Genomic DNA, 25991 nt, shown 5'->3' with positions numbered 1-25991 from the left:
AGCCTGGGCCGAGCAGAGAGTAGAGGAGGGTCGGCTACACTATGCCCAGATGCCACAGATGAGGGCGTCGAATGGCGAATATGCCAATAAGGTGGAGGAGATGATGGCCACCAAGAGGCAACGCTCGACTGAGAGTGCCATTAAGGACACTCCAGCGAGCAAGCGGCAACGCGGGCCCAAGAGTGCAGCCCCTCCACCGAAAGCGGCCAAGAAGCCAACGAAGCCGAAAGCGAAGGTCAGCGAGGTGACCAAACGACATCTGATCGTGGCACTCATTGACCGCAGCGAAGAAAACGGCAAGATGTCAGCGGCACAGTGGAAGCTGGTGCACGCGCGTCTCGTCGACGCACTCTTTGCACAGATGGAGGAAGACCCCGCGGCCCCAATGCCCACGTTCGATGGTGCTGGGTGGCTAAATGGGGTTAAGATCCTGAAGTGCAATGATGATCCAACCCTAAGGTGGCTGACGCGTACGGTCTGCCAACTGGAGGCGATGTGGGAGGGGGCCAAGCTGGAGGTTGTGGACCGGGAGCTTATCCCGTCCAAGCCTAAGGCGAAGGTACTCTTCCCCATCACAATCCAGGGGGACCGAGCGCTGAAGCTCCTTCAGCGGCAAAACGCGGACGTGCCAACGGCCGATTGGAGGATCCTACACATTGGTAGCCCACTACCCAACGAGGGGGGCCAGTGTGTGATCCTCCAAATAAACAAGGAAGCAGAGGATCTACTATACCCCAAGTTCGGGAAGATGGCGTGGGGCATGGGTAGCGTCTACCTGCGCCTCAAAAAGCGCCACCCTGAGGACAAGGACGCGCATACCCTGCAGGCAGGCGAGGTGGAAAAGGACCTAGGTCTCGAGTCCATCGTGGAGGCCGCCCAGGGTCTTGCGCTTGAAGACGAAGAAGAGGAAGACGGTGACCTGACGCTGGTAGTCAACCCGTCAGGTGCAAGCGAGCCAGCCACCCATGCTGAGTGTGCTGCAGCTCAACTTGCATAAAAGCAAGGTTGCGTCGGCGGAGCTCCTCATCGCCATGGAGCAAGGGCTCGCCGACATAGCTCTAGTCCAGGAGCCCTGGATTGCGACAGGCAATTCAGTGGCCGGACTAAAGTCCTCAAATCATAACCTGTTCTACTCAACATCGGTAAGCAGGAGCAGAACCGTCGTACTTGTACGAAAGGGAATCCATGCTTACCTTATGTCTCATTACAGCACGGATGACCTGACGGTTGTGATGCTGGAAAGTGAGGAAAAGCGCCTTCTGGTGGCTTCCTGCTACATGGCTCACGACAGACCCGCACCACCCGACGAACTCAGGAGCCTGGTGACAGAAGCCGGCACCAAAAACTATCAACTCGTCATCGGAACGGACGCCAACGCCCACCACAATGTGTGGGGAAGCACCGACATCAATGACAGAGGTGAGTCACTCTTAGACTTTATACTAGCAACTAATCTATATATAGCAAACGTTGGGGAGGAGCACACCTTCGTAGGTCCGACCTCATCTAACGTGCTAGACCTAACACTTGCAATGGGAAACAGTACTACGGTATCTAGCTGGAGGGTCCTCGATAGACCATCCTTCTCAGACCATAAGTACATTCAGTTCAAGTGCGAATTCAAACACCCTTCGAAGACAACAGTCTATAGAAACCCCCGGAACACAAACTGGGCAAAGTTTAAAAAGACAGTTACTTCGAAGCTCGCGAATCCGGGCTCAGTGAAATCCGCGGAGGATATAGAGAAGTCCCTAAAGACCGTATCCAACGAGCTACTGAACGCCTACCATGCATCGTGCAAACCCTCGAGAACGAAGAGGAGGTCCAAGCCATTCTGGTGGAACCGAGATCTCTCTCTCCAAAGGAACAACCTCAAGGAATTCTTCAAGATCGCCAAACAAGCGAACCAGGAGATTGTCAATGAGGAATATAAAATCCTACTTAGGAGCTACAATAAGGAAATACGTAAGGCACAAAGGAACTCGTGGAGAAACTTCTGCTCCAACATCGAGAAAGTGCCCGAAACCGCCAGGCTTCGGAAGCTGCTTTCAAAGCAGCCCACAGTACAGAGCCAACTAAAACTAGACAACGGACGGTGGACAGAGGGCAGCAAAGAAGCCCTAACAGCACTAATGGAGGCGCACTTCCCTGGATGCACCGAGGTCACTGACGCCAAGGAGCATCAGGACATAGCAACCGAGGAACAGCACCCTCCAATAGGTCTGTTAACCACTAAGAGAATCCACTGGGCCATAGACTCCTTCGCGGGCATAAAAGCACCAGGACTGGACGGGATATTCCCAGCCATGATGCAGTTGACCAAAGAGGTTATTACCCCATGGCTCCTCTCAATATACTCAGCATGCCTAAGTACGGGCTATATCCCCATCCAATGGAGAACCTCGAGAGTTGTCTTCCTCCCTAAGGCAGGAAAGTGCAGCCACGTGAGTCCCAAGGATTACAGACCGATAAGCCTTACCTCCTTTATACTAAAAACACTAGAAAAGCTGTTGGATTTGCACATCAGGAATGAGGTAGAGGGACTGATGTCAACAAACCAACACGCCTACACTAAAGGGAAATCAGTGGAGACGGCACTACACTCGCTAGTAGCCACCATCGAGAGCGCCCTTCACAACAAAAAGTATGCTTTGGGAGCATTTGTGGACATCTCAGGAGCATTCAACAACGTTGCCACAACCGCAATAACAAGTCGCCTAGAAGCGAATAACATACACCCTGCAATCAACGTCTGGATCAAAAACCTCCTAAGTTGCAGACGGGTGCAATCGGAGTGGGGCACTGCTTCCATGGTAAAGGGGGCACACAGAGGCACACCTCAGGGTGGAGTCCTGTTGCCACTACTGTGGAATCTGGTGGTCGACGACCTCATCAAGAGATTTGAAAGGAAGGCCCCAAAGATAACAGCTTATGCAGATGACATAAGCATACTTATTACGGGTGTATGTCCATCGACCCTCAGCTCCTTAATGGAACGTACACTCAGGGAGATACGTGAGTGGGCGGAAGAGGTAGGACTCAGTATCAACGCGGACAAGACGGACCTCATCCTCTTTACCAAGAGGTACAAGGTACCGATATGGACCCCCCCGAAAATTGACCAAACTAGGCTGACCCCAAAATCACAGGTGAAATACCTAGGCACAGTACTGGACAGCAAGCTGGCATGGAGGCCCAATGTAGTGGAAAGGGTGAAAAAGGCTACCATTGCGCTTTATGCATCCAAGAAGATGCTCAGCAGCACATGGGGCCTGTCACCTGCTCTAATGCACTGGATCTACATCTCGGTGGTGCGACCAACTCTGCTGTATGGAGCCTTAGTGTGGTGGCAGGCTACTGAAAAGAAGACATACCATAAGCTTATGGAAAAGACTCAGCGACAGGCTCTGCTCTGTATTACAGGGGCGTTGAGGTCAACCCCAACAAAAGCACTCGAAACCATACTCGGAATCGACCCCCTGGACATTCACGCTCGCCTGATTGCGGGAAACGCCTCATAGCATCAGGAAATCTATCGCCACAAGGATACGGGCATAGTTCAATCGGCAGGGAAATGACCAGATCAACTGACTACATGACCCCCCAAACTTGCCTTGACGTCAAAACAACCACATCTCTGGGACCTGAAGACTGGAAAATTGGAAGGGACCAAACTGAGCACCTCAATATATACACAGACGGCTCCAAGATGGACGGAGGAGTAGGAGCGGGCCTATACTGCACAGACCCTGAGATAAGGCTGTCGTATAAGCTACCGGACCAATGCAGCATATTCCAGGCAGAAGTTTTTGCCATCGGGAAAGCAGCGGACGTCGCTCTCCTCACAGAACGAGCACACGATGCGGTCAACCTATTCGTCGACAGCCAAGCGGCGATAAGATCCATGCAGTCGTCCGTGGTCAGTTCCAGAAGTGTCTTGGCGAGCAGGGAGGCATTAGACATCCTAAGCACGACAAAGACAGTGCGGATCTATTGGGTTCCCAGCCACCAGGGCATCGAAGGAAACGAAGCGGCGGACGTACTAGCTAAGGAAGGCGTCGGGCTGGAGAATAGGAGAACCGAGAACGTGCCTGTCTCCCTCAGAACGCTGCAAGGCGATCTAGAGAAGCAGGCTAGAGCACAGACTGATAGCAGGTGGAGGAGTACCACCACCTGCAGAACCTCGAAGATAATGTGCAAGGAGCGCAACGAGAAACTTAGCCACTACCTACTGCACCTACTACGAAAGGACTGTAGATTGATAGTGGGAATACTAACAGGTCACTGTCTGGCTGCTGCACATGCAGCAAAGCTAGGCATCACCAACAGAGACAGTTGTAGGAAATGTGAGGAACCTGGGGCTATCGAAACCCTGGAACATCTCATCTGCAACTGTCCGGCTCTCTCAAGGGCGAGGAGGAGATACCTGGGCGCCCCAGTGTTGGCATCACTGGAAGATGCCTCCAAAAGGACGCCTCAGGAACTGCTGGCCTATGCTAAAAACACCTCGATTCTCGGGGACTTTTTAAAACGACATTAACACTCCCGCGACGGTCCATACACCCCCCCCCCCCATCCGGATAACTAAGGGCCATATTGGCCTATGCGCGGCCCCGCTGAGGGCCGTCCGGGTTAACCTAACCTAACCTTACTACGCAAGCCTCTTACATTCTGATAGGTTACTAAAAGAGAAGTTAGTTTTTTGGAAGGGTGGAAGCAAGACGGGAAGTTGAGGAAGAGGAAGTTGAGATTGAGGGTGGCACACTGGAAAGATTTTAAGATTTTAGCCTTAAACTCCTTCACCACCAAATGCTCCGGCCAAAATTTGGCGGAGCAAATGGTGTCAAATTGAGTTGGGGAGATGCTTATCTTAAACGAGGCTATCTCCCTGGCATAAGAGAAGTTAAATTTCTCCACCTTTAAACCCACGGCTTTTATTTTGCTTTGAATAAAAGCAATTACAGCATTAGATGTGAGGTCAGGGGCCAGCCGTGAAACAAAAACTTGTCGTTTTGGTGGGACTCCCACCAGTGGTTTAGTCACCACAGGCCTAGTACCTGTGGTGGCAATATCCGGAGGTCCGGAACGTCTATTTACTGGTGGGATCGGGATAGACGGGACAACTAGCGAACTTGCGGACACCACGGACACGGACGCTGCAGACGTACTTGGCTGCACATTCTCCGAGGCGATGAATTCGGCTACCGAATCTGCATCGCCAGCAGCTGTCGTTACCCTTGGAGTGGCAAACGAGATCAACTGCTGCACACTTGGAGTGGTCGGAGTCAGTTTTTCGGCGGCGCACGGCTGAGTGACGGTTGGCAATTGCAGATCCCGCGGAGTGACCTTTTTGCGCCTCGGAGACTCATTCAGCAGTTTTAAACCGCTAAACTGAGCCTCCATGGCTAGGAGCCGATCGTATTGGTTTTTAAAACCAACGGTCAGCTCCTTAAAGCCACTCCGCGTCTGCCTCATGAAAGCCACCATGTCTTTCTCCACCGCACGGCATGCCTCGCAACTGTAATGCAAGCCATTACGTTTGGCTATAGCATCACTCACGAGGCCAGAAAATCCCGCGCATTTTTCGTGGACTACGCTGTCGCAGAGCCAGCAGGGGACATTCGGCTGATCGTGAGTGATCTGCTTCTTACAGGTTTTTTTGGCGCAGACCACAGCGAATTCCATTTTTATTATTTAAATATTTTCTTAAGAAAATTTACGAAGAAAAATTAAAATTTCCAAAACAAATTGGTATCAGACCAATGTGCCAGACAACGCTCAAAGCGGAATTGGTAAGAAAAAAAAAAGAGAGCAGAGTGGAGAGCGGTTATAGCGAGAGCTACTAAACAGAGAGCGCTATTGCTCAGAAAGTTTAAAGAGCGAGAGAGAAAGAACAGTTATTGAAGTTGAGGTGATAGCGAGAGAGTGATAAAACAACAAAAGCTACCAGACGAGAGCGGACTGCAATGCAATACTCACTCACTGCAACAACACAACACAAGCCAAAGCCGAAAAATAGAAAGTTAAATAATGTTTTAACACAAATCAAAAGGCATGCACTCGCGTAATAGAATAGGATTCCAGATTGTTGTCTGGTTAGGAAGTATAATTAGAATTTAGTTAGGAAAACACCGGCTGTTTATTCAAAACAAAAGGAAAAAATGCGGAGCGCAAAACAAAAACACGTCTGATCACTACGAAAGAGAACGGATTTTCTGGATCTAAACTGTCGATCTGGCCGTCAGCCATCGGGTGCTACAGGGGGACAAACGGATGACGGGTCGGCTCGCACAACTGTGAACTCGGAACTGAGGCGCAGCCTCTCCGGTTAGTAATACCCGGTGCGGTCTGCGTCTCACACCCCCCCTAGGACACAGAGGGTTGCGAGCGAACCGTCACCCGCCGTAACTGTGCACACCGGTGGAAGTGCGACTATACTCTCCCCGTGAGGGCGGCTGGAAACAGGTCCTAGCACGGTCATGTCTCTGCTAGGATGCTGGCGAATGGTAGTCGGGCGGAGAGAAGAAAACTCTCAGTGAAATTACCCCAATCCAAGGTGACACTGTTATATGCCGAGGGATGCATGGCCGGGGGGTGCCCGGTCGCTAATATGCGGACTCTGGATACCTGCCGACCTCCAGTTTAAATCAGGCTTCCCGGGGCAAGCGGGCTATGCCTCGGGTGACCATCCCATTCCCGCCTACTCGTGGGAACTACTATGCCAAATAATAAATATATAAAAACAAACAAAGCCGCAAAGGAGCTCGGTACTCCTCTTAAAGTACCGGAGGGACAAGCCAATCCCTCTGCACCAGCGCCTGGGAAACCGGGTCCAAAGAAGACGGGGAAGGAGACTGAGTCGGTCCACCGTTTTCAGGCAGCAGCCGCAGCGAGGGGGGGCCCGAAAAGCCAATCGGGTCCTTCCAAGTCGGGTGGCTCCAAGGGCGAAGCGGATACCGGGGTGGCTGCCAAGCAGAGCGTAATCGCGGCTGGTAAGCGCACCGGGACCGAAGAACCCTTGGGAACCCCGGCGGGCAGCGTCTCTGCACCACGGGGAGGAAAGCCGTCGTACCAGGACAGGAGACGAGCGGCTTTCATCCTGTCCAACGAAGACCCGAACTTCAGGGCGTCAGCCGAAGTTCCTCTGTTCCAGCCAGCCAAAGCCGGAAAGGGCGCAGCCAAGGCCCCCAACAAGCGGCAACGCTCAGCGGAGGACCCCGCAAATCAGCCAGGCCAAGCCCAGCAAGCCAAGCGGGTGAAAACCCACCTCACGAACCGGTCGTTCGCTGAGGTGGCGAGGGGCAAGACCCTGATCGGTGTCCTGGACAGGGGCGCCGAGGACGGCCATGTCCCTCGCGATAAGTGGCACCTGGTGGAGAACGAGCTCCAGGACCGGTTCCTACTGGAACTGGAGGAGAACGGCGGACCACCGCCAAAGTGTGAGGACGCAGGGTGGCATCAAGGCAAGGTGAAAGCCATCGCCTGCCACGACGCTCGCTCTGCGGCCCTCTACATGTGGCGGCCCTAAAAGAGGTCTATCCAGGGGCGAAACTGGAGGCCGTGAAGTGGGAAGATGTCCCTAGTCGCCAGAGAGCCAGAGCGTGGGTCTCGGCTAAGCCTGCAGAGCCTGAGAAGATTCTCAGGTTACTGCAGGTCTGCAACCCCCACCTTCCTACAGCCGATTGGAAGGTGGCAAAGGTGGAGGATATCCAAGGGCAGAGGCGCCAGATTATCCTCGTCCTAAATGAGGAATCCATAGATCTCCTCGCAAAGTCGGACGGTGTAGTGGATTATGGCTACAAGAAGGTCACCATATCCACTTACAAGTCCGATCGCAAGGGCAGGCAAGCGGAGGTCGAGCCAGACCCGGAGCTGCCGGAGATCCCGAAAGAGGGGGCCTCGTGCGAGGAAGACAACCCGGCGTCGGATGTCGGACGACATCTTGGACGACTACGCGTTCGACGAGAGCGACCTAGCCAGAGGTCTCAGCCATATCGTTGTCGGGGAGGAGCCGGAGTCCCCTGACAGCGATCTAGAAGTAACAATGGTGGAGGCGAGCCTCAGGAATGTCGTTGACGCTCCTGCAGATAAACCTCCACCATTGTAAGGCAGCATTCGCTGCTCTACTGCTCCACCTGGCCAAGGGTGGAGCCGACATAGTCCTCATTCAGGAGCCCTGGATCCTCGGAAACAGGGTCTCCGGTCTGAGGACTTCTGACTACAAGCTATATGTAGCTGAAACCGCAGGTAAAATTCGTACCTGCATTCTTGCAAAAAGAGAGTTGCACTTATTTTTGCTCCCAAATTTCAGCAATGAAGACCACACCGCAGTGAGCCTCGAAGGCCAGGAGCGCTCACTGAGGAACTGCTCCGCATACATGGGGCATGAACAACCAGACCCCCCTCCACACGCGCCTCTCCGGGCTCTAATCGCAGACTGCTCGGCCAAGGACATCGGCCTTATTGTGGGGTGTGATGCCAATGCACATCACTGTCAGTGGGGAAGCACTGACACAAACGAAAGGGGTGAGTACCTTTTCAGTTACTTACTGACCACTCAGATGATCTTATTAAACCGGGGTAGTGATCCCACCTTTATTATTAAAAACCGCAAGGAGGTCCTGGACCTCACGCTTGCCTCTCATAAGATACAGCGTAACATTGTATCCTGGAGGGTCCTGGAAGAGCACTCCTTCTCGGACCACAGGTACGTGGAAACTGTCTTCTCCTTCGCAGTACCGAAGCCAGTCCGATTCCGGAACATCAGGCGGACAAACTGGACTCGGTACTCTGATTACCTCTGTCGTGTTCTCCCTGAGCCCCCATCTGAGGAGGAGTTCTCCACGGAGGCCACGACTCGTCTTCTTAAGATCTTTACCGACGCCTGCAATAAGGCGCTCGACAAAGCATGCCCCTCTGGCAAGAACAGAGGCCGGAAGAAACCTGAATGGTGGAATCCGAAGCTGGGTGAACTCCGGAAAGCCTCCCGGAGACTCTTCAATAAATCTAAGGCTGAAAACGTTGAGCAAAACTGGGCCGAATACAAGGCCAGTCTGTCAACCTACAAAAAAGAACTTAGGAAAGCTAAACGCGCCTCCTGGCGTAAGTTCTGCAGCGAAATCGAGAGTAACTCAGAAGCCTCACGCTTGCGCAGAGTTCTCTCGAAAACAACACCCACCCTGGGCTACTTGAAGAACACCGACCAGTCGAGGACTACGTCCAGCGATGAGTCGCTAAATCTTCTCCTAAATACCCACTTCCCTGGCTGCGATGAAAACAGACCCAACTACCTCGCGCCTCCTTCTGTCGCCTCAAATGACATCCTGAGACTGCTAAGCCAGGAAAACATTTCTTGGGCGATCAGAAGCTTTAAACCCAACAAGTCCGCAGGGCCAGACGGCATTTTCCCTGCCCAACTGATTCACGCGGGACATAAAGCCATTAACTGGCTTAAAATAATCTACGAGGGAATCTTCTCCCACGGGTGCATTCCTGACACCTGGCTTCAGACCAAAGTCGTATTCATACCCAAGGCAGGCAAGCCCTCGCACACTGCCCCAAAAGATTTCAGACCCATAAGTCTATCGTCTTTTCTTCTAAAGGCGATGGAGCGGCTCCTGGGGCTGCATCTCACGGCGTGCATTCCGTCCAGTCTGATCTCAGACTCAGACAACCAGGACCTGCAAATGCGGTCCACTTCTACACTGATGGCTCAAAGCTAGACGGCCGCGTGGGAGGCGGAGTCTACTGCAGCGAACTGAACATCAGTCATTGCTTCAGGCTCCCGGATCACTGCAGTGTGTTCCAAGCGGAGGTTGAAGCCATCAGGGAGGCCATTTCGATCGTCTCTAAACTACTTCTAGATACGCACTTAGTGTGCGTCTTCTCGGACAGTCAAGCAGCTATCAAAGCTCTAGGCTCAATATCGTCGAACTCAGCGACTGTAAATGACTGCCGCAGGTCTCTGCACGAGATCGCAGAGCAGTTAGATCTCTTCCTTATATGGGTCCCCGGCCACAGGGACATCGAGGGGAACGACGCCGCCGACGAGCTAGCCAGGCAGGGCACTACGATTCCTCTCCTATCGGAGAGGGAGCAAGTAGCGATGCCCTTGGTTACGTGCAGGCTCCTAACGCACGAATTGTTCGAGCAAAATGCCAATAGGAGATGGCAGCAAACCGTTTCCTGTAAAGTCTCAAGATTGATGTGGCCATATCGATCGAAGAAGCGCTCAGCAGAGCTGTATAAACTCAGCAGAGCACAGTGCTCTGCAGTTACTAGAGCCATTACGGGACACTGGCAGATCGGCACTCATGTCTCTAGACTGTCAATCCCTCATAACGACTTCTGCAGAAGTTGTCGCGACGAGGAGAAGGAGGAATCGGTCCCCCACTTCTTCTGCCACTGCCCAGCCCTTGGAAATCGTCGTCTTCGTATTCTCGGGGCCGCTTTCCTCACGGACATTTCGGACCTGTCCGAAATCAAACCAGGGACCTTGTCCAAATACATCCAAGCCACCGGATGGGACTGCCCTTAACCTGCAGTAGTATGCTCTCACGGTTCGGCAACGCGAAGGGGCACATGCCCATGCGGCAACACAACGGACCTTTTATAGGTCCAAGTGAGCTTGGGGGCGGGAGGCTCTTATCCCCCTCCTCCCGGCTACCGCCTTAACCTAACCTAACCTAACCTAAACTGTCGATCTCGGACTGCAGGGCCATTGCTTCCAAACGACATTGCTTTTTTAGTGGATCTAGCGAAAGTGCACCCTTCTCGAATGCTATTCTTATTCGATTAACAGCCGCTTATTTTGTTTGTTACTAATGTCTATGTCACTCGTATATTTGTTTAAGCTTAGCAATTGCTTGCCTTGCTAAGCGTTCTCTCGAAGCTCGCTCTTCGTTATATACGCTTTGCGTTTGCCTATCTATGTATGCCGAGCGAAGCTGCACTTAGGGATTGGAGCTGCAACGTAGAGGGCAACCAAGATTTTCTTGCAATTTGGTTGTCACGCAATAAAGTACATATCGTAGTTTTATATCTGCGCTGAGTTTTATTTAATTCGAATATAAATCATTATCTCCACATAGGGATAGAAAGGATCATACCACAACCAAATGCAACAAATACAATCGTACGATGCTCCATATGATATAAAGCCAGGTTGCATCCTCAGTAATTTTCGTCATGCAGCCTCAGTATGGGAGCTAAAGCTCTGCTTTCAGGGCGGTCGTTGCAAAGTACATTACTGACTATCAGCCGCATTACAATATTAATGCTGTGAGGTGGAATGTACCGAAGAATATAAATTAAGCTTTTTTTTATAGATATCAGCGAATCGATATGCTATTATGCGCTGGTTTTTTTTTTACTTGTTTTCCATGCGTTCGAACCATTGCTCATAGCAGTTTTTCCATTACTTTTGAGACACCTCCAAAACATGGTTTTGCTCGCGTACCACTCAGAATTGACAGTCTTACGTAGCTTTAGTGGAACAATGGCTACATGACCCGTTCTCCCCAAAAAAGAGGCGACCATTTGCTTCAAAGTGCTTCGTGTTCGAACAACTTTTGATGGATTTGGCTCATCTTGGAACACCCCCACGGTCGATTGCTGTTAAGTTTCCGGCTCATACGCATATATCCATGTTTCATCACCTATCAAGATTTTATATATATTTCGACGTTGACATGAAATACTGCATCTTTTAAGATTCGGTGCGATTACTGCACCGTCAAGTGGCCCGTGTGACACCAGCAGAAAGCTGATACGCGCGGATCCCAGGCAAAAAGCAGCCCTTCTCCCGTCCAATCGACCGAGGGGCGTTGCCACATGACGCGCAGCGCGTAGCGAGTCCTAAGACTAAAGAAAGAAAGAAAGAAAGACTAATATTCGAGGAAAATTAGCAATACACTTACTAAGAAACTAAGCATGCATTCAAAACACAAATACCACTACAATTACTAATAACTAGAAGGTCTGTGAGGATTAGTAACTTAATAAGGGAATTATAATCCGAGCATAAGACCCTAAACGGTTCATACAAGGAATAATTCAGCATGAAGGTGGAATGAAAGTGGAAAAGAACAACGGTATAAACTTTCTAGTTAGTCTAATAGGAATCGTGAAGTTTATGCGGCCCAACAGTTCAGGGCTGTCTATGTCACCCATGATCACGTTGTGCACAAAAATCACACCAAGCATTTTTCTACGGTTAACTAAGGATGGGAAACCACTAATAACTAACCACTAGTAAACATCTAATAACAGTCTACTAGAGTAAGATGTGATTCTCAGACCCGCATCCCAGTTAAGGCACCACAGAGCAAAGAGTAAAAAGTTGTAACATCCGTCCTTGAATGCCTTATAAACGTCTTTTGAAGCAACATGGTCGAACTTTTTAAGCATTTCCTTACACCAATCGACGCGAGCCTTTTTTGAGCGATTGATAAGTTATGTGGTATGCAACGAGAACAAACCTTATTTAAAACTAAGTGTTCATGCAAAATGGAATGTATTGAAGTGAAACTAATAGAACTAATGGAAGGATTTCTCTATCTCACGATATGTCACGTGGCGATCTTGCACTATCACTTCACGCACACCATCGATGTTTTGTGGCTGTTCGGAGCAGAACCCAGCCGATTAGCTGCTTACCAAATAGCACCTAATTCTTGGCCCTCAGCCGCTTATTTTGTTTGTTGCTTATGTCTATGTCACTCATTTGTTTGTTAAAGCTTTGCGCTTGCTTTCCCTGCTAAACGCTCTCTGCCAGCTCGCTCTTCGCTATCTCCGCTTTGCGTCTGCCTACCGACGTCGGCCGAGCGAAGCTGCGCTTAGCGATCGGAGCGGCAATGTAAAGGGCAGGCAAGCCACACTTGCAATTTGGATGTCACGCATTAAAGAACATATCGCAATTTTATTTCTGCGCCGAGTTTTATTTAATTGGAATAATTAGTCGGCCGATTGGGGATAAAAAACATTATCTCCACATAAAATTTGGTGACCCCGACGTGATCTCTGAGTAGCAGTGTCAATTAATTATCATTCGCGATCGACATTCGTTAGCCTTAATAAATTTTCGGCGGTTAAGCACAATTCGGTGCTAAAACATACTTACATACACCTACATACACGCATTGCTGGCTATTAATTTCTCTGTCGCGACAATTCGGTCAGTGCAGTGCAGCGAACTCAGTAATACACACAAGCGGAGTACAAAGCGGAATCGTACAGCTCGCACAGCCGCACAGCTAAAGGCATTAGCTGTAATCCCTTTGCTTTCGGTTCCCACGTTTATACGTATACAGGGTGTTTTTTTCGGTCGTGCTTAGTGACTCTTTTAAAACCTCAACATGGTAGCACCTGAGCCTACCAATGTCGCGAACGCAGCAATGCCGAGTGATGTAGATTTCTACAAGCACAAGGCCGAGTCCGTCCCGCGCCAACTAAAGGCCATGGATCGCTTTCTCACCAAGGAAGAGCTTGCCGAGTTAGATGAGGCAGAATTTCAAGCTCGCTTAGAGCAAATCGAGCGAATGAATGCGGATTTCGATGCCGCTCAAACGAGCCTTGAAAGGCTGGATTTCCTGCAGTTAGCCCATGATGCCCGGCTGGACTTTTCGAATGTTTATGTCAAGGTTAGGTCCAGGCTGTCGCGGGAGTTGATGGCTGCTCGCACAGTTGCCAATTCAACAGCTCGGCATACTCTCGAGGGGAATTCGTAGTTTGTTCGCCTATAGTAGTATAGGCCGTTCTCGAAAGCCCGAGTTGCAGCTTCCGCGATTCGGTGGGAACTACATGGATTGGCCAGAATTCCACTCAATGTTCTCGACAATGGTGCACAAAGACCATCGTATCCCAATCATGTCCAATCATCCCATCCCAATCGTGGATGTCTAGATGGTGCTGCGCTGGATACGATTCGTTCCTTGGAACTTTCTGAGGAGAATTACGACAAGGCGTTGAATTTACTAATGTTGCGATTCGATAATAAACTGTTACATTTTCAGGCACACGTCAAGGCTATTTTCGGTCTGCAAGGGGTGGAGAAGGGCTCGGCTATCGGCTTGCGCGCGCTCAGCGATAAAATCAATTCGCACTTGCGTGCACTTCAGACCTTGGCGACCCCGCAGGAGATTTCCGATGGGTTGCTGATCTTCATCATAGGCACGAAATTGGACCACAAGACCAAGGAGAAATGGGAGGAGAACTTGCCGACGTCAGGATTGCAAGCATGGCCTCATTCTTGGAAACAAGATGTCGGATGCTGGAAAATTTGGGATCGGCTATGGTAACAATTCCTAGCCAGCAGGTGGGAGAAAGTAAACCTAGCACCCTAATCACCTCCATTAACGATCATAATAGCTCAACATGCAAGTATTGCAAATCTTCCGATCACTACATATCCCGATGCCAGGCATTTCTAGATCTCCCTGTTTTTTCTCGATACAAGGAGGTGAAGAAGCGCCATTTGAGTCTAAACTGCCTCAACAAAGGCCATTCACTGCAACCCTGCAAGTCAGGGGCATGTAGAAATTGCCAAGCCAAGCATCACACACTGCTCCACATGCAGTCGGGCGCTGACGCTGAGTTGCCGTCGCCGAGCACGGAATCGGCCCAGCATGATCCTGCGAGTGCCCTAGTAGCCAGCAAATATACTAGCCCTCCCCCCTCGAGTCAGAAATCTCTGCCCAGCCAAAACGTGCTGCTAGCTACCGCAATCGTATATGTCAGGGGCCGTTTTGGATCGCTTATTCCATGTCGTGCCATTTTAGATTCCGCTTCTCAAGTTAACTTTATAACATCGAGACTCGCCAATCAGCTGCAGTTAGATCCTCACCCGTCTCACATTCAAATCGCCGGTATTGGAGAGTCAATTCTACCATCCAGCAAGGCTGTAGACATCGTCCTGCAATCTCAAGACAAAAGCTATCACGGTTTCCTCTCTGCAATTATCACTGCCTCAATCACAGGAATGCAGCCTAACTTCGGCCTAGACGCAAAGGATTGGCCAATGCCAAATAATCTAAAACTGGCTGATCCTAATTTCGCCAAGCCCCAGCGTGTCGATCTGTTGATAGGTGCTGGTTTGTTCTTCGAAATAATGTGCGTTGGACAGATTCGACTGTCAGACCAATTGCCAACATTGCAGAAGACGAAACTTGGCTGGATTGTGTCAGGAAGTATTAAAAACTCTGAGAAAGCCCGTGCGGCGCTAGCAGCCGTTGAAGATCCCCCTGTCATCTCCGCTTGCGAGACTAATTTGTGCGATATTCTAAGGCGTTTTTGGGAAGTCGATGGAGATTATTCTCCCTCATCAGTTTCGGAGGAAGATGTTCATTGCGAACAGCATTTCGTCACAAACTGCATTCGCCTAGATTCCGGAGCTTACTCCGTGCGTTTGCCAACCAAATTCAGTCTAGAGGAATTAGGAGAATCGTATCAGCAGGCGCTACGTAGATTTCTCAATTTGGAGAGGAAGCTAGCAAAAAATGCACAGCCTAAGGCAAAATATATAGAGTTTCTCCAGGAGTATCGTGATTTAGGACACATGTCGCCAGCTTCGCGGCAGTCAGACCTCCCGCAGTACTTCTTGCCTCACCATTGCGTCCACAAGCAGGATAGTACAACCACCAAATTACGCGTAGTGTTCGATGGATCTGCCAAAACAGCGTCTGGAGTATCACTGAATGATGAGCTAATGGCTGGACCCACCATCCAACCTAAAATTCTGATAACTCTGCTTCGTTTCCGCTTTTTTAAAGTCGCATTGTGTGGCGATATCTGCAAAATGTACCGCTGTGTACGCGTTTCCCATCCCGATACGCACGTGCAGTGCATCCTATGGCGCAATGACCCGAAGGAGGAGATTCAGGTGTTCAAGTTGGAGACTGTTACGTACGGAACCAAACCTGCCGCTTTCTTAGCAATTCGTGCTATGCATCAATTGGCAAATGATGAAGAATTGCGTTTTCCGCTTGTCGCGTGATGTTGTTCGAAGAGATTTCTATGTCGATGATCTCATATCTGGAGGGGACAGCATTGATTCTGTCATCAAGATTCGTCAGCAGGTAAAGGAGCTACTTTCGAAAGGATGTTTTCCCATACGTAAATGGTGTTCCAATGAACCCGCTGCTTTGGAAGACGGATCGCGAAAAGTTCCCTACCTTTAATGAAGTAACCAAGGCGCTTGGTCTAGTTTTGGGACCACGGACAATCTTCTGTTTAGCTTGGCTCACGTCGCAACCGCTGCAGGCCCAATATCGAAGCGTTCGGTCCTGTCTACACTAGCTGGGTTCTACGATCCTCTAAGGCTCATCTCTCCCATCATCACAAAAGCTAAAATATTTATGCAGTCGCTATGGAACGAAAGCCTAAAGTTGAATTGGGACGAAAGCCTGCCCCAGGATCTACATACGACTTGGATTGAGCTGACTTCGCAGTTGTCGATGGTTGAAAACTTTAAGTTTCCACGTTACGTGCTTCGGCAGCAAGCCAAATTAGAAATGCACGCGTTTTGTGATGCGAGCCAAGCAGCATATGGCGCCTGTGTATACATGCGTTCGGAAGCTCTTGGCATTGTGCAAAGTCATCTCTTATGCTCTAAATCCAGAGTCGCGCCCTTGAAAAGTATGACTATCCCCAAGCTTGAGCTATCCGCTGCCCTCGTATTAGCCGAACTAGCCGAACTGCCAAATACATTGCTGGTCGGATTCGTCCATAGCCCTTGCCTGGATTCGAGAATCACCATTGAATTTTAATATATTTGTTTCTAATCGAGTTCAGCGGATTCAGGAGCTCACCGCTGGAATGACTTGGCATCACGTGCCCACAAAGTTGAATCCTGCCGACATCATATCACGTGGATCCACGCCCGCTCAACTAATGGATAGCAGCCTTTGGATCTCTGGACCACCATTCTTACGTCTTGAGAGCTCAGAGTGGCCTGCAGGCTTGCAATTGCCGACCGATGTACCAGAACGTCGTCATGCAGCATTGGTTGTTTCAAACGAAAGGGATGCATCGTACGATTGCAAATTTCAAAACTCATTCGGATCCATGCAGCGCGTCTTTGCTTACATATATCGATTCTACATTATCAAGGAAAAAGGCATAGCGCGGTCGAAGGGTCAACTTACCGTAATCGACATCAAAAATGGTACGCATTTGCTCATAAGGGCAATACAGCAGCAACAATTTTCGGAAGAGATAAGGGCCCTCACCAGCAAACAGGCCCTACCGCCAAAAAGCACGATGGCCTCACTGAATCCATTTCTGGATAGATTTGGATTGCTGCGGGTTGGAGGCCGCCTCCAAAATGCCGAATTGGACTACGACGCGAAGCACCCGATCCTGCTTCCTAAGGGACATCCTGTCACTGTCTCTATTATTATCTTCTTTCACGAAAGGTTTCTCCACGCAGGAGCTCAAGGATTGCTCGGACGGCTTCGGCAAAAATTCTGGCCTATTGGTGGACGCAAATATGTTGCGGGAATCATTCGCAAATGTGTTAGATGTTTTCGTTTGAAGCCAGTGCTGAGGGAACATATCATGGGAAACTTGCCTGCGGATCGCGTAAGGACTAATCCAGCATTCCACACAACGGGCGTTGATTTTTGCGGACCCTTTTATCACAAGTCGGAAGTCAGAAGCAAGCCTCCTATCAAATGTTACATCACTGTTTTCGTATGCTTTAGCACCAAAGCAACTCATTTGGAAGTCGTTCGGGATCTATCTACAGAATCCTTTCTGGCAGCATTAAGGCGTTTTATAAGTCTACGTCCTAAACCTCGAATCATTTGGTCAGACAACGCAACAAATTTTGTAGGAGCAAAAAATGAGCTTTTGGAGCTTCGTCAAATGTTCCTCAGCGATCCTCATACGTCGGCTGTGTCACATCTCTGCGTTTCAGTGGAACCGATTGGAAATTCATCCCCCCTCGCTCACCACATTTTGGGGGTTTGTGGGAGGCGGCTGTTAAAGCAGCTAAATATCATTTTCATCGCATCGTCGGGACCTACATTTTTACTCTTGATGAAATTCAGACCTTGGCTTGTGAAATCTCTGCTTTGTTAAATTCCCAAATTCCAAACCACTTTCTCAATGGAGCCCCGAAAGCTGCATTCGACGAGCCAGATGTGACGCATCTCCGGGTCAACCTACTTAGTCGATGGCAGCGGCTGTGTCAAATGAAGCAGGCGTTTTGGAGAAAATGGAGCGCGGCGTATCTTTCGATTCTTCAGGAGCGGAGCAAGTGGCGGTCATCGTCTCCAAACATCAAGCTAGGAGCGCTAGTCATGATGAAGGAGGAAACGCTGCCACCATTAAGGTGGCCGCTTGGCCGCATTGAGAGCGTCATCCCAGGAAAAGATGGAACCATCAGGGTAGCCGTCATCCGCACTCAAAGAGGACTTTTCAAGAGGGCCGTTGGAAAAATAGCGGTTCTGCCCCTTCAGGATGGATCTGTTGAAAGCCTTTGCCTTCCAACGGGGGGTGAATGTTCGGAGCAGAACCCAGCCGATTAGCTGCTTACCAAATAGCACCTAATTCTTGGCCCTCAGCCGCTTATGTTGTTTGTTACTTATGTCTATGTCACTCATTTGTTTGTTAAAGCTTTGCGCTTGCTTGCCCTGCTAAACGCTCTCTGCCAGCTCGCTCTTCGCTATCTCCGCTTTGCGTCTGCCTACCGACGTCGGCCGAGCGAAGCTTCGCTTAGCGATCGGAGCGGCAATGTAAAGGGCAGGCAAGCCACACTTGCAATTTGGATGTCACGCATTAAAGAACATATCGCAATTTTATTTCTGCGCCGAGTTTTATTTAATTGGAATAATTAGTCGGCCGATTGGGGATAAAAAACATTATCTCCACAGTGGCAAAACAACTGATTTTGGACGACCTTCACGAAATTAGTGATCGACTGAACTACGATCACGATTAAATTCTGCAAACCAGCGATAAACTGTCGTTTTGATGGTGAATAAAAATAACTAAGTTCATCAACACATTCTTGTTGAGTTGTGAAAAATAATACAACGAAAACCCTCTCGAGAAATTTCCATTGTTTTGCCAAATTAATTTTTTTAACTGATTGTGAACAAAACAAAAACCAATTGTATATAAAAACGTTGTACGTACATATGTGCTAAAAAATTACAAAATTTATTAAGGCGTTGTCAGCTTTTACGTATTGACATTAGAATTGCCAATTCCCGAAATATAAATAGCACCCTTCGTAAACATTATTTCAGTTATTAAAAAGTTCGTTGCGTAACTATTTGAAATCAAGGAGATATATTTGATATCCTCCTTTACACAACTTGTAACGAACCTTAAGACGGTTCGTCACAGCGCGCTGCATCGCGGGATCGCCACCGCCTCATTTTTTCCCTTTATTTTCTCTTAAATATATCGTTACTTAGCCCTAAGAACAAAGAATTCATATAATAAATGTGCCATCAATAAAGAGACTCCTTCCCCATATCGTTTCGCCTACCATTTCACGACAGCCAAGCCCACATTCCCATACCAACACATTGCCCCCATCTTTAGCCGTAAGCTCCCGAAGCCGATAAGAACGCCCCCCACACCAACACATTGCCCCGCGTTTAGTCGTAAGCTACCGAGACACGAACCGTTTGCCGGTGACAACTCCCCACCGTGCCAACACATTACCCCCACCTCTAACCGTAATCTCCCGAAGCACAGACTAGCCGATAAGAACCCCCGCTCCCTTGCCTTCGCGGCTTTGGGACGCTCCGCAAAGCGGCAGCCATTCGGGAGGCGGAGAGACGGAAGGCAGACCCCAAAAGCGGTCTGCAGATCCCTGGAGCCCCCGAAGGCAGACCAACCGGTCCGCTCGTCGTGGTGACCGCAACCGACCCCCCAAGACCCCCGTACCCGGAGGTCCGCCCCTCACCCATGAGGAGGCTTCTCCCTGAAAGCGATAGACCCCGGGGAGGTAACGACGCAATGGAAGCCCATCGATACAGTCAAGCTGCCCAGATGGCGGAACGGACTAGACGGTGGGGAATCCAATTCGATGGACAGGACGATCCGTTGTCCTTCATCGAGCTGTTGGAAGAGCACGCGCTTTCGTACGGGATAGACACCAACCACTTGCCTCGAGCTATAGCGGAAATCCTTATCGACCGAGCCAGCCGCTGGTTCCGCACCAGCACGCTGCAAGGCGATTCGTGTGTCGACTTCCGGCAAGAATTTTTGGACTTTTTTCTCCCGCCCCGGTATTTCGATCAGATCCGAGCCCGCAATCAAGCGACGGGTGAATTATTAAAGGACTTCATAATCGAGCTCAGGTTGCTCATGCACCACGCCGGGTACGATGCTGCCCAAGAGCTCAACGATGTTGGCTACAGAGTTCGAATCCATCCAAGGGGAAAGGCGGAGAAGGGGCGCCCGTGCCGCGGAAAACCCGAGCGAGGCAAGCGACGACCGCCCGGATCCCGAGAGGTACCGACACTAGATCGGCCGACGGCGTAGCCCACGATAAGCGTCTTCGGCAGTCCGAGACCCCACCACCACCAATCAGTACAATTCCGCCCTGGAAGACCTCATCCTAGCCTTAACTCTGGCCAAGATCAACGTGATCAGCCCCGCCCTTCTGGACGGCGCTGACATTAAGGAATTGGGCGAGCAACACCTCGCTAACATCAGCCTAGTGGAGTTACTAGAAGTTTCAAACATTAGCATTTCAGAGCGCAGACCTACTCCACTTTCTCATCAAGTTTCCCCAACCTGGTCTGTTGGTCTGTAGAAAAATGCTTATTTTCCCGGTCCAACACCACAACAAAATACTAAATTTCAGCGAGGGAAACATCGTGGCAGAGTGCAGGCCCCAAACCCTCAACATTTGGGATGGCGAAGCCATCATCGGCGCCACGTTTTGCAGAGGACGCGAGGGGACCACCTGCGCTTAGCAGATGCTATCCAGGTCCGTCGCACACTGCGCGACCGGGCGAGGTCACTTGGATCCGGTCGTCGTGGTAGACCACGGCACCATCATCGTCAACGACGCAAAGTTCACCGTTGTGGATGATGCGGGGACCACCCAAGCAATCACGGGATCGTACCTGATTACGTATTCCCACCGAGTCTCGTTTAACGGGAACTGGTACGTAAATCACCACGGCGACTCCAAAAGAAAGGCGGTGGTACCGGCGATGACTCGAATAAACGTAACGGCGCACAAGGAAAAGCTAAGCTTGCCGTTCCTACGGGAGCTGAGCCTGCAAAATTCAAACTACATCGACGACCTGAGCCAGACGGCGACGATAAGGAGCGCCGCCTCCTATTTGTTCACCCTCGCCGTCGCCATCCCTCTCTGCGTCATCATCTGGGTGCTATACCGCCGCCTTAAATCCCAAGGCCTTCGGAAAAGGAAAAGAGAGAAAAATAAAGAGAAAAAAATAAAGAGATTCATGCATCGCTCATTACACACATTCATAAACCCATGCCCCAAACATTCATAATCGTCCCACGGATCCGTTCACTATAGCTTAGGTTACAGAATTGCAAGCCCGCTGACACCGACTCCCGTGAGTCGCGCTGTCAACAGAGGGAAATGCATAACGTTAGAAATACGCGAGATACGTCAGATTCCGAGCGCCGAGCGAGCAAGGTGATTTGATAAAACTCTATAATACAAGAACCAAAACAATGTAAGCTTTCGTCACGCCCCCCGGAAGGCCCTAGAATTAAGAAGGTAGATTAAATAGATTAAAGCGCCGCCGCGGCTTAAACGACGAGCCGCGCCCTGCTCCCCGGAGCCAGGGTCATCATCATTCGAACAGGAGTTCGAAGATACCGGTTATCACCAGCGCCGCGATCCCCGAACCGGCCGTGGCATTTACCGGCCCGAGAGGGGACTGGAGCGTTACACACCGAAACCATACAACGCGTACTACGACGACGGGGAGAGCGAAGAGGAGGAGCCCTACGGTCGGCACTTCATAGCCGAAATGGAGACCTGGAGAATGGAGAACCACCAGATGTCCGTAGACGTCTTCGTCCCTCCCGGCCGGAATGTCAACGCGTTCTTCAGGACATTCCGAGAAGCCGCGGAACCAATCGACTACCGCTCCGAACCGGCCGCCCCAGCCAGGCCAAGCACGCCGAAGCGCGACCACCGACGCCCGCATCAGATCCTCCCCGATGCCCCAATCCTCCAGACGAGCCAGCGGCGGCCACGTCGACGCACGCCGAAGCGCAGCCGGCGACGCGCGCATCAGATCCTCCCCGACGCACCAATCCTCCAGGAGAGCCAGCGGCGGCCACGCCGACACACGCCGAAGCGCCCCACGCGAAAGCAGCGCAAGGCCCTCCCACTGAATGGCCCTCCTGGACTACAGAAGATGGAAACGCCGCTCCGGTTCAACAAGCGGAGCTGACCGAAACTGAGGAGCAGTAAAAAACGGGGCCGGACTGCGGGTACCCCACCATGACCGTACGGAGGGTGAAACAAGAGATGGCGGCGACCCCCCAAACTATGGTGTGGGAAGGACAGGATGAGTTACTGGCGGACTGCGACTTGGAGGAAATCCTACGATTTCTTCAAGCCGACTCTACGCGGGAGAGGCAAAGTCCAGCGGACTTCTCCTTGATCGAAGAGCTAGCCCAGCTAGCTAATCGAGGAGATACGGCAGCCGCTACTGGAAACGGAGATGGTCACCGCCTTATTTTTCCCTTTTTTCTCTTAAAGAACAAAGAATGCATATAATAAATGTGCCATCAATAAAGAGACACCCTCCCCTTCTTCTCGACCTTCACGTCCGCCCCAGTAAGACGAGCCGACCCCACTTTCGGAGTTCCTGCGAACTACTGGAAGAGGATACATTACAAACTACATTATCAAACTGTGAGCATCAGTATTAAAAACCTAGCTTCACCAAATTTGTATTACATCGCATAAAATGTAATACAATAAAATGCTTACCTATTTAGATTATCAATCATTTGATCTATAAATTCCTTACTGCGTGTCGCAATTCTATCCTCTCGTTCATCTATCCTCAACGTATGTGTATCCTTCATACCAGCTATTAAGTTTAATATAGCGTCACGATCCTCCATACACATTCGCAAATCACTTGGTACATCATCAAAGTCCTGAAGTGCCAATTTTGTAGAAATAAAACGTGTCACAATTTCCGTCATATTTTCAGAAAAGTGAACAGAAATTTCTCGCAGTTGTACAAAAAATGACTGCGATTGTTCCACAAATTTTGACATAAGCTCCGCAATTTTGCGATGAAAGTTTGTTGTTGATTCCTGAAAATATTTATTAAAATTCAAAGTTTTCACTTAGAAAATTGGGCTACCTCGATAGCCTCATGCAAATACAGTTCTTGTGTCATCAAAGTTTGCCACAAATCATTCATAGCATCTTCAAATTGAATATTTAGTTTATCGACAATATCAGAAAGGACTAGATTTTCCGGAGATTCTTCGTCTTCACCATGCATTGTGTTATACTCCAACTGTCGTAGTGTAGTACGAGCTTCTTCAAAAATGGTTTCTTTAAATTGTAAAAAATCTTCGATCCCTTTTTGTCCCATAATTTGTAGTTCTTCTTGACCCTCCTTAAGATTGTTTAAAAAATCTTGAATTTCTTCATCTCGCTCACCAAATCGTTCCAATCCCAGTTTATAAATTTCTTGAGTGAGCTCAAATATATCTTTATCGTATTCATCCGCAAGCTCTACCGCTTGTTGTCCCACAAGCATCAATATACGTCCATCCTCGTCACCTCGCCATAAAGACTCAAAAAGTTGATGGCCATCCAAGTGCTCAACAAAACTTGAAGCTAGCCGTTTCGCTTCAGATTGTTCCAGTTCTTCTAACTCGCGTGATTGTATCTCTTGTTCTTGTTTATCTTCTACTTCGCGCAGTTCTCGGCTGTTTAAATTAAAGCATATGTGGTATTCAATTTATTAAAGAAAATCTAGTATCGGAGACTGACGTTACTTAGTCATTTCCGATTTTTATTAGCAACAAAATCCGTGGCATTCAACCCACTGTTATTATTTTGTTAACAAATTAATTTTTTATATTAGAGGTAGTGCTTATTTTTTCACATAACTTAAGTTTCTTACGTCTCAAGTAGCTTATCTTAGTGAACTTTTCATGTATGACAAACTTATAAATGCAGCCTCTGCTTACCGTGTAGGAATTATTAAGCTTTCAAATGCAAAATTGATCTTTTTTGCGATATTTTTTTAAATTCTAAAATTTGCCCAGAAAAACCATAGTTTATTAAATATTTTAAAACCCCAAATATATCAAGAAAAGGTGGTTTGGTTCGTTGAGTAAAAATGCTGCTGCATAGTGATATTAGACCTCTGAAAAGTTTGGTGAAAAAGCGGAAACTAAAAAGTAGATAGCTCATTGAGTGGATAATTAAATTTTTGTGAAATGGTTATGAGTGTAGGCCATTCTCCTGCTATTGCAAATCACAAAAGTTGTGAATTGACTGTCAAATCTCAAAATTGCGTTCTCGGATTGCAGCCTTTGCTATATATAGTGTTATAAACATCAGCAAATATCTTCATAGCTGTTTTTCGCCAACATTTTGTGCCATATGTAAAGACTACGATAATCTAAAAATATAATTTCATATGGCACAAAATTTTGCGGGAAAACAGCTATTAAGATGTTTGCTGATCTGATGTTTATAACAAAAAAATTATTTTGGCTTTTTTAAATTTCATTAAACCGTGCCGAATCGTGTTATGCGTGCCACGCATACATTATACATTTGGGTTTGTGGCAACCTGTTTGTTACTGGCGTCAAATTTAATTTGTATTCCTTGTTTGACTAAATATAATATATAAAACATCTATATACATTTAAAAGTATATGTTTTAAATATATATTATATACATATATAACAAAAAGGTTAAATTTCACTGTTTATTAAACATATGGCAGACCCCGTTACTTTTGTGTTTTTGGCGGCAAAGCGTTTACCAAGTAATAAAATACAATATAATACTTTTAAAAGTACTCAAGTGTTACGCAGCTCCAAACCGAATATTTTTTAGTTGGTGATATAAATCAACAAATTGTTGATTCCGTCGAATCGCCAAGTGCTTAAGGTTCTATTTTACAATACGCGTGAAGTAAAAATGACAACAAATTAAAGTGCTAATCTGGCTTCGCGAATGCATTATCTTTTGGGAAAAGCACAAAATCTTGGTGACCTTGGAGAGACCTTCAAAAGATGCTAAAAAAGTATCAGAGATCCCGTCGAGAGAATTTTGTTCAAACTTTGGACAATTTGTTTGATATTGTCCATTCCGAAGCAATGGAAATTGTTCATAGAGTCTACCTATGTGAAACCATAGCTTGAAAGTTCCTCGGCTATAAAAGCACCGTATCAGGATTTATGTTTTTTAAAATCTTTGAACGAATATGAAACTATTGATGAAGCTATATCAAAATCAGCTTTAAAGACGTGTTGTCATCATTTATTTTATCTACATGATGAAATGACGTTACATTTGATGTAAAGGAAAGAAAGGTCACAAATTGTATGTAACAAAATAGAACCAGCTTAGAAAAACGATATGTACCATCGATGGAAGATCTTAACGGTGCACTATTTGGTAAGTAATTTTAGAAACTTCAAGTATTAACTCAAATATGAAATTTCTTGTTTTTCTTCCATTTTAGACAAACATATGGACGATTTTATATCTATAACGAGGGGGAACGTTGTGAGTTGCTGCGGACGCCGCAACTCTACATTTATACCCGATACTTAGTCAGTATTTCTCTCCTCCGGCAGACGCCGCTAATATTGAACGACACGACAAAGAGTGCGTGCGAGAAAGACAGAAAATCAGTCTGAGCGTGTCGTCGAGCTATAAAAATTATCTGATCTGATCCAGATTCAGCAATCTGATAGATATGGTCGTTATCTATGATTCTGCGTTTTTGGTTTTCTCGATTCTGCAATATTGTGGATGCAAAA

At 48.5% G+C, this 25991-nt stretch overlaps 1 protein-coding gene across 1 annotated transcript in view; it reads right to left on the bottom strand.

Moving 5' to 3' along the window:
- LOC6602924 (dynein regulatory complex subunit 3) overlaps window positions 1-25991 on the bottom strand; it is a 54706-nt gene that overhangs the window by 9967 nt on the left and 18748 nt on the right. Inside the window, exons 4-5 of the mRNA XM_002027911.2 lie at window positions 23337-23913; window positions 22952-23286 (exon numbers count right to left, since the gene is read on the bottom strand). Coding sequence (XP_002027947.2) covers window positions 22952-23286; window positions 23337-23913 — 912 coding nt within the window. The remainder of the gene's footprint in view (window positions 1-22951; window positions 23287-23336; window positions 23914-25991) is intronic.

This window comes from Drosophila persimilis, unplaced genomic scaffold (genome assembly GCF_003286085.1).
Source record: "Drosophila persimilis strain 14011-0111.01,24,50 unplaced genomic scaffold, DperRS2 tig00000652-arrow-arrow-pilon, whole genome shotgun sequence".
Taxonomy (NCBI): Eukaryota; Metazoa; Arthropoda; class Insecta; order Diptera; family Drosophilidae; genus Drosophila; species Drosophila persimilis.
Note: the sequence above shows the minus strand (reverse complement) of the source record. Positions and strands in the feature narration are given on the sequence as shown.